At 41.5% G+C, this 9,475-nt stretch overlaps 1 protein-coding gene across 1 annotated transcript; it reads left to right on the forward strand.

Moving 5' to 3' along the window:
• The first annotated feature begins 404 nt into the window (after positions 1–404).
• Positions 405–8,948, forward strand: SNX5 (sorting nexin 5). The gene is made up of 11 exons (XM_029084993.1): positions 405–503; positions 1,718–1,839; positions 2,169–2,292; positions 2,905–3,000; positions 3,868–3,973; positions 4,053–4,128; positions 4,970–5,009; positions 5,099–5,185; positions 6,302–6,461; positions 7,239–7,324; positions 8,382–8,948. The coding sequence occupies exons 2-11, from the start codon at positions 1,766–1,768 to the stop codon at positions 8,427–8,429; spliced, it is 897 nt and encodes a 298-aa protein (XP_028940826.1). The 5' UTR covers positions 405–503; positions 1,718–1,765; the 3' UTR covers positions 8,430–8,948.
• Positions 8,949–9,475: the final 527 nt, after the last annotated feature.

The raw sequence follows: 9,475 nt of genomic DNA on the forward strand, positions 1-9,475 counted from the left end.
GTGTTCAAAGTGGCATAGTAGGCTGTGGCTTCATGTGCTCCAAGTAAACAAGCTGGAGAAGTACTAGAAGGAGGATGCTTCTTTCAAGAGAAGACTTCTCAAATACCACTAGTGTGCACTCTTAACAATTGGTTCTTCAGAGTTTAAGCTAACAAGCCTTTTTTCTTTCCTGTGTTTCAAGGTCCCTTCCAATCCCTAACATTCCGTGATTCTGTGAAGGGAACACTTGTCAAAGTGATGTGCAGGTAGTGTCAAGGCTGTCAAGCTTGTCCATACATGCTGTTCCTGGAGACAGTGATTTAGTGCAGTGTGGTTCTTGTTGCCAGCTGATGACCAGTCTAATTTCACTAAACCTACCTGATGCTTGACCAAGGCTTATACTGTGAATTCTGTTGCAGCTGAGGTCTGTATCTGTAGACCTGAATGTTGATCCTTCTCTCCAAATTGATATACCTGATGCTCTAAGTGAAAAGGACAGAGTGAAGTTCACTGTGCATACTAAGGTAAGATCATGGAGTAGAAAGTGGTCTTCATAAATGTTATGCAAGTAACTTGCGTATTTGCAATACTCATACCTGTAAAGATGGGCTTGACAATGAAGGAAATCTAATTAGATGGAGCTTTTTCCACTTAAAGGTGACCTGAGGGGGGAGAGAGATATAAGTGTGCAGAAAGTTTAGGTTTCTGAAGACTTGAACACTCTCTAAATAGAGACAAGGTAGCTGATACACTAGATTGGCTTTGCTGAAGAATCCTGGCTTGACACCAGAATGCTGGGAGGTAGGGGTAGGGAAACCAGCTACTGTGAAACTTCACAAAATAAACTGCATTAATGCTGTTCCACAACAGTGCCTTTCCTTTAAATAGTCTCCTTAGTAGTAAGGCTCTCGAATGAGTGCCAGCTCAGCTAAAAGGGAGTGGGCGAGGCTCTTACTAGGCAAAATAGCTTCCTTTGGAAAGGGACAGAACTGTTTCTAAAAGCACTAATTCAAGAAACAGTAGGGCTTCTATATCTTCTCTTCCAGACTACGCTGCCAGCTTTTCAAAGCCCTGAGTTTTCAGTTACAAGGCAGCATGAAGACTTTGTGTGGCTGCACGATACACTCACTGAAACTGAGGAGTATGCAGGACTCATTGTAAGTACATCCTAAAAAATGTAACTCTAAACAAAAGACTGAGGTGGCTTTAAGTGCATGCTAGTAAGGGCATGAAGTCTGCTTTACCAGTGTTGATAGTGTTTCATGACTTAAGTGTTCCCTATGCTTCCTTTTTCCTTAATTCCCAAACAACTTGAGTGGTATGGCTCTATGTTAACTTTCCATACAGCTTGGAGCAGCAAAAAAAGCTCAATGCTCTGAGTTCCCAACTCTATGGTGGCATTAATATCTACCTGAAGATAACACAGTGAAATCCTCTATTAAATAGTCTTTCTTTTCCATTGTGATTCTTCAGGAGTCTCTCTGGCCCACAGAAGGTAGCTGACTATGGGGTAGATTATAGAGCCTGTTCCTCTTGGTTGGTTTCCCTCCTGGGCCAGAAGTAGCACAGAGCTGGGAGGGGCAAACTACTAGACATCAACATACCTGTACAATTCCTGGGTGCAGAGCCTTGCTGGCTTGCCATGACCAGGCAAAAGGGCCTCCTTCCAGAGAAGGCTAGAAGTGATTTTGGAAAACTTTATTTGCTAGCATCTATCACTAACCAATTCCTTGGCTAGATACCTCCAGCACCTTCAAAGCCTGACTTTGATGGTCCCAGAGAGAAGATGCAGAAGCTAGGGGAAGGAGAAATGTCTATGACAAAAGAAGAGTTTGCCAAAATGAAGCAAGAGCTAGAAGCGTAAGTAGAATGAATCTACTGCCAAAAGCTGCACTTGGAGAAGCCTCCTGGGAGAGCAACCTCTTTGGTGGTAACTGGTCTTGACTGTGACTGTTTTGAAGGTGTCTACTGCTGCATAATCTTTAAAATCCTGGAGCTGGGGTGTTGCCAAAAGTTCCTCTCAAACTGGGGAACTTCCTAGCTAGAGAGGTTGAAAATAACTTCTCTCTCACTAGCTGCCTTTTAAGAAGCATGCTGTTGAATATTTTCACTGGATAAACTTAAATAATTTCTTTGTATATTGAGGAAGGCATTGCAAGAGAGGATCTCAATCTGTTCTTTCCTTTCAGTGAATACCTCGCTGTCTTCAAGAAGACTGTATCATCACATGAAATCTTCCTTCAGCGGATTTCTTCTCATCCTGTGCTCAGCAAAGATCGCAATTTTCATGTTTTCTTGGAGTATGACCAGGATGTAAGACACTTTTTTTTTAAAATCCTTTCAGAGTGAGGCAAAGTGTTAGGAGTGCTGTCACTTTTCTGGGCACAGTCAGAATGTTATGTAAATCTATGTGCAGTGTCAGCAGGCAGATATTGCCAGTACTTCTGTGAGATGATTAAAGGATGAAAGCCTGACCTTTAGATCTTTTTCTGCTGTAAATCTCATAGTTTTTTCATCCTAGTCAAGGTGGTTAGGAAGCCAACTTTGTATGTTGTGACATCTTGGGAACAAGCATGGTTCAGGTGTACCTGTGCTGTGTGTTGCATGGTCCTAAAATAGGAGAATGGAGGTGCATCTGTTTTGTTACAAGTAATTGAGTGATGGATGCTGATCCAAGATACATAAGAAGAAACTGAGCTATTTCTGGGAATGGGGGAAAATCTGTGGCACAGAATAGTTGAACAAGTTTGAGTCAAGCCACTGGTTGCATGAGCCATCTTTGTATGGCTTATATAGGTATTGAAAATCAGCCTGCTCCATCATGTGCTGGATATAAATGATGTTACAACACTGTAAGTGTCAAAATACTTGCTTTTTTCCCCATCTTGTGATAACTTTCAAGTGGTCTTGGCCTCTCTGTTGCAGTTGAGTGTTCGGAGGAAAAACACAAAAGAGATGTTTGGTGGCTTTTTAAAAAGTATGGTAAAGAGTGCTGATGAAGTCCTCTTTTCTGGAGTCAAGGTAAGGTAGTTGGTTTACCTCTTACTTAGCCTAACCTTGATTATTTCTTGCTTCCTGCTTCAGGGATGTTAGTTATGTCTGCTTCAGGCTTGGTGTGTGTGAAGTTCAGTCACTAATGCTAACCTTTCTTATTACTGCTGTCCCAAATTGGGTGGAGTAGCCTGTGTTAATTTTGACTTCTATAGAAATAAGGTGTTGAAGCTATAGGCTGTTAAAAATTTAAGTGTATATTTAAATTTTCTAATGTATGCACAAGAGTTGCATTAACACCTGATACTGGTGAGGAGGAAGGAATTACACCTTCAGCAAATGTGCTTGTGGCTTTTGTCTACTTGGGAGCTCTGAACAATCATCACTTATGGGTTTCTGCTTGCACTAGATGAGATCAAATACCAAAGACTTGTAACTGGTCCAGCTTCAGCTCTTCTATGATGTTGCCATGGTAGCTCTTTCTAATAGACTTGCTGTCCTAAACTCAATGTCATGAAACATTACAGTACATATAATGTTTGATGTGGACATGAAGCAAGCTTGTAAGGTGCTTACTGCTCAGCTGCTGTGTTGCAGTAGGCCTGGGAAGTAAAATACCAACAGTTGGTAGCCCTCTGATAGCAACTTACTGGTTGCTTCAGACAACTTGCAGCATTGAATAACTGAGTGTCGAGTCCATCTTCACTTTATCATGAAGAAGGAACTTGCTAAATGGCTTGGTTTGTCAAACCCTTGTCTCAAATTCTGCTCTTCAGTAGGGATTGATGGGCATAATGCTCAGGTGGCCATGGTTATTTCTTTGGCCCTTCCTAAAAAGGGGAAGAGCTTGTGTTCTGCAGCAATGTAACCGACTTAACAGGTTGTGCTCTCTTTCAGGAAGTAGAAGACTTTTTTGAGCAAGAGAAGACTTTTCTTGTAAACTACTACAACAGAATCAAGGATGCATGTGCAAAAGCAGATAAGATGACACGATCTCATAAAAGTGAATCTTTTCAAAGACCTTTCTAAAGACCTTGCAGTCTTGCTGATTTCAGCCTGAAAACCTTGTCTTGTTCTTGCAGATGTTGCAGATGACTATATTTATACTTCAGCTTGCTTGAACAGCCTGGCATTAGAAGAACCTACAGTTATCAAAAAGTAAGCAATCCTAACTGTTGATGCACTGTCTGGGAGTATCAAGTTCCTTCTGTAAAATCCAGGGGATTGGGTTATAGCTGTTTAGAGTTTCTTGACTTTCAAGCAAGTAGCACTGAAACTTTATTTCCTCTCTTTCCTCTGAAGCTCCTGGTGTGACAGACCTAAAATTATCAATTGCATCTGACTCTTAACTGGCTGACATTTGCCTTTTGTGCCCTAGAGCTGAACAGTGCTGGTCATCAAAGCTCCTTCTAAACAGAAGTCTCCTTGCATTTTTTTCAGGTCACAAACTCCCAGAGAATATAGGGGAAAGGGATTATGCATCTGTGATCTAATGTGCTGTTAAATACAACCACAGCTTACACTAGACCTATATTATCTTTTGGTCCTTTGAAGTTCCAGAATAATAGGGTTGTTATTAAGCTATGGAAGCTTAGTCACCTTTCCTGGGGTGAATTCTTCCACCTCTCTAAACTTTGCTGTAAATTTACCAAGACCTTGTTAAAACAGAGTATACAGCTGAATAAAGAGTTCATCTCTCTTGGAGAGTAGCAGTGGGGAAATTGTCCACAAGATCATTCTGATCTAGAGATCAGTGTTGCTTTAAATGGTGTCTAGCTGCCTAACTGTACTAGTCTGTTAGGCTGGAATCAGAACCTCTTGCGTTGAACCTTTTGTCCAGGTCTTTGCCTAGACCTGAGTTTTTCAAGCTGCTGTTTGGGTCTGTATGGATGGTTAAACCGTAGCCTTCAGCTTTTTGATTTCCTGTCAGATGCTCCTGGCATTTATCAGGCTAAAAAGTATCTAAAATGTATTTGTGTTTTTTCTTTCCCCTCCCTAGGTACTTGTTGAAAGTTGCTGAGCTCTTTGAGAAACTCAGGGTAAGAGAAGCTTTGGGTGGAAAAAAGAATATCTGAATCTGGATGTTACTGTTTCTTGTTACATACCAACCATCTGATCTTTTCTGCAGAAGGTAGAGAGTAGAGTTTCATCTGATGAAGACTTAAAGCTCTCTGAACTATTGAGATACTACATGCTCAATATAGAAGCTGCTAAGGTAAGAATGGTTTTCTTTTTGAAGATTAGTTTTATTATGGGCATCATGACTCACTTGGGGTATTCTTTGTGCTTTAAGAAGACAGGAAGGTGGACCCTTGTTTTGCCTAAGAAACCTGGCACTCCTAAACCACAGCAGAATATAGAAACTATATATTGGCTAGCTGCAGTCCAGCCCACTTACAGAAGGGCTGTTTAAGATCTTCAGCTGGCTCTTCTTCAGCATGTAGAGAGGAAGAACTCACCAGATTTCTGTAAGCTGGAGCAAACTGAATTTGAGTCTGCAGCAGCATTCTAACCCTTCTGCTGCCTGGGTACATGTGACTCAGTAAAACCAATGATAAATAATTAAAAAACCTGAAGTAAATCACAACTGCCAAAGTATTTTATCATGAATATGTGGGAACATGTGAAGGCTATTGGAGTCTGGACTTCCAGGAGTGGTTTGGTAAATTGATGTGACTACAAAAGCCATGCCAGCACCTCTTTTCTAACCAGCACTTGACTTGGCAAGGAAGTGACGATGCTGAGAAATGGTGTCTAGATATAACCTGGTGGGCCTGTTCATCTAGTGTCATACCCCTAATGTCACGTACCCTGGAACATTTGCTGCAGACTCCCTCTGTGTTGTACTACTCTTTAGATATCAAGACTATACTGCTGCTAGATCAAAAGGGAATTGGCAGTGAGACCTGTACTGCTTCTCATGTCTAGGTTAGTGCAGTGCTTCAGTCAAACTGCCGGATTTCCAGTTAATTAAATGATAGCATATCCATTACTGGAAGCAGACTGAGGGAATTCAGAAGGTGCTGTTACTCCTTAGTGGAGAGGCCCACCTTACAGAAGGGTGAAGGTACTTTAAGGGAAGAAGCAATGCCTACAGTAGTCCTTGGACTTTCTTGACTAAGGCACAAGTGGCTGTTCTGAATACTTGATACTGCAGTGGTGAAAGGCTCCTGTTGCTGTGCTGAGAGCATAGCAGGTTATAATAGCTTGTTAGAAGAAGCAGAATCTGGTGCTGAAGGAAGTGAAACCTCCTGCTGCTGAGGTAGTTGTAACCTCAGTTTCAGAAGTAATCCTCTTAGGGCTTTGATGCACTATTCCTGTCTGCTTTCAGGATCTTCTGTACAGACGTACAAGGGCTCTTGTTGACTATGAAAACTCAAACAAAGCTCTAGATAAAGCCAGACTAAAGAGCAAAGATGTCAGGCTGGCTGAGGCACATCAACAGGATTGTTGTCAGAAGTTTGAAAAGATTTCAGAATCTGCAAAACAAGGTAAAACACTTTGCTGTATTTATGCTGAAGGGAGATCTTAATGCAGTCCAGGTTTCCATCTGACCTTCAACTACAGAAGGCTTCTGAGCACTCCCCCAAAGCAAGTAGTCTGGACATCCCAAGGCAGTATAGATGTCTGTAAAATTAATGGAGCTAAATATTTTTAAGAATGATTGTCTGAAGCAGAGCAATGTCAGTACTACACCAACTTTAATTATAAGCCCCTGTTATTTGCTTTCCAGACTGAACTCTCATCTTCTGCCTGAAGGTAACTACTCAGGCTTCTGATTATCTCAATTTAGAACTGTGCAAACAGGCTTTTGCTCTGTCCCAGTACAGCTGAGTGCTTCATACAGAGTTTTTCTAACACTGGTTCTTAGTAGATGCCTTTAAACGATATAAGATGGAGGAAACATGCTTTCATTGTACACACACTACTCCTTTAATGTTCTTGTTTTTAAAATATTCTGTGGCTTACTTGTGTTTTATTCCAGTTGTCTTCCTACAAAACCTTTCTGTCTTAAGGCAAGCTAGCTGTTTCCTCACCAGGATGTCAGTGTCATGTCATGAATGCATCTTCTGGCTAGAAACAGCAAGACTTAACAAAAGTCTTTTTTTAAGACTTGTTGACTAAAAAAAGCCAACAAACTTTTTTTGTGGTCAAATACTGTAACTATAGCTGCACAACAGAACTCAGGAAACATAAGGGGCATTACTGAAACCTCAGTCACACTTTGTACATCTGTCTTATCTTTGTTTGTTTGTTCTTCTCCACAGAACTGTTGAGCTTCAAACAGAAGAGAATAGCAGCGTTCCGCAAAAACCTAATTGAAATGGCAGAACTGGAAATAAAACACGCAAAGGTGTGTTCTTGTTGGAATTTAACAGGCATAGCTTGAGAGGAGTAGTATGTAACTTGAAGGATTTGCTGGGTTCCCTTTAAAACGAGGAAGTGTAAAATAGAACAGCCAGGCTCTTTAGCTGAGATCTGAAGGGAAAAAAGGAAGTGAAAAGCTGTAGGTGTAGTGCATGTAAAGGACAAATGCTGCCAGTCTTATCTGTCACGTGCAGAAAACCTGTTTTCAACTTGTCACTCATAGGACACCAGCCTATTGCACTGCAAGTGAAACTTTGCAGGTAGCACAAAACAGCTCACCTAACTTCCCATGAGGCAGCCTCATCTGTGGGGTTTGACTCCTGCTTCTAGAGGCAGCCTCATCTGTGGGGTTTGACTCCTGCTTCTAGAGGCAGCTGTTGCCACAAGCGTTGTGAGCGCTGTGAGAGCACATCCTGCAGCTTGTGATCTAGCTGTCAGCCTCTCGCTTGGCTTGTCAGTGAAGGGGGACGCTGGCTTTGTAGCAGACTCTGCCAGGATTTACTGAGCAGGGTTGAAGAGGTTGTGGAGACCACAGCACATACTGCCAGCTTAATCCAGGAAAGTGCACACAGATTAATGGGTCTGCTAATTTAGTGTGGAGAGCAAAGCAAGAAGCCTCAGGAGGAGGTAACTGTGCATCCTCAGCTTCTATTGAAGAAGGAAAGTCAGGGAGTGGGAAATTCGAGTGTCCTGGACTTCCATCACAGGTAGCTACCTCATTGCTGAGCTTGAATGTTACATATGAAAGGCTTAACAATGCTGCTCAGTTTGGCCTACTTTAAAAACTTACTGCTCTGTCTGTTGCCCCTTTCTTTCCCACATGGTGCAGGCCTAGAGGAAGAGGCAGATTGCAGGCTGTATGATCTATCTGGTTTTGATGGTTTACTGCTTGAACGCTTGTCTTTGCAGTATAAGCTCTTTAGCGTTGTTGCAGGCTACAAAATCCTGGGATGGACCTACTAGTTTGGAAGCCACTGAATTGTGGAAAGCAGGATTTAAACTATCAGTCATACTCATCTGAAACTAATTCTCTTCCTTTCCAGAACAATGTCTCTCTCCTGCAAAGCTGTATTGACTTGTTCAAGAACTAAGACGCCTTATTCTGAAAATGTGAAAAAAGCATCAATTGCACTCAATGGCCAGGGGCAACTTATTGGCTTGACTTCATTAGCTTAAAATAAATATTGTCACTGAGATTCTGTTTGACTAATACATAAATATGTCGATAGTGATACATTGACTTTCTTGGTATAAATGAGAGCCAAATTGTGTATGAATTGTTTGGATGTAGCTAACATCCTGTTGGCTGATAACTCAAAATGGGTCACATGTAAGAAATCGGTTTGCTGTTGACTGACTTCATCTAGCAGAAAATGTTTTCTGAGAAGAACTCCTATTTTGCAGGATCATAAAAGTAATCTGTCTCTTCATAGCCCTGATATATTTAAAACTTGCAAGTGGGAGTGACTTATATAAGTATAATAATTTTATAAAGTAAATATCTTAACATTCCACTTCCCAGACAGATTTATACTACAATATATTTTGAATTTCTATAACTGCGTTCAGTATTTGTACACTGGGGCAATACGGCAAATAAAGATGTCTGATACAACAAGCTGTTGTATGGCAAGACTTTGTGTGGGATGTAAAATGACAAATGGGTTTTGGGCACAGACCTATCACAAATTTTACTCATCACCTGGAGCTCTTCATCCAGAGCACTAGAGAAAAATATTTGACTCAGTGGGACTGTTCTTGGAATGGGTGTTGACATGAAATGTGTGGACTTCAGGTCATGTTGGTGTTTGAGTAGCTCTCTTAAACTATAACTTGCTGTATACTGCACACAAAGGAAACCAGGCCTTTCAGAAGCATTGATACATAGAGATGGCTTGGACTCCTTCAGGCTACTTTACAATGCTTCATATTCATCAATCTTTACACCCCCTGCTAGCAACAAGAGGCTGTTTAAAACTTCAGGGCTTCTTGGAAGCACAGCCCTTGCCAGTCTTCTAAAGATAAACCTCTTTAAACTTAGTGTGGCCAACTGGGTGTATGCTGCCGTAGCTGAGGGAACTCGGCCTGTAAACCTCAGGGTCATCTTTCTACAGGCTGGCTGTCATTTGACAATGTG

Source organism: Antrostomus carolinensis, unplaced genomic scaffold (assembly GCF_000700745.2).
Source record: "Antrostomus carolinensis isolate BGI_N321 unplaced genomic scaffold, ASM70074v2 scaffold19555, whole genome shotgun sequence".
In the NCBI taxonomy this organism is placed as follows: domain Eukaryota; kingdom Metazoa; phylum Chordata; class Aves; order Caprimulgiformes; family Caprimulgidae; genus Antrostomus; species Antrostomus carolinensis.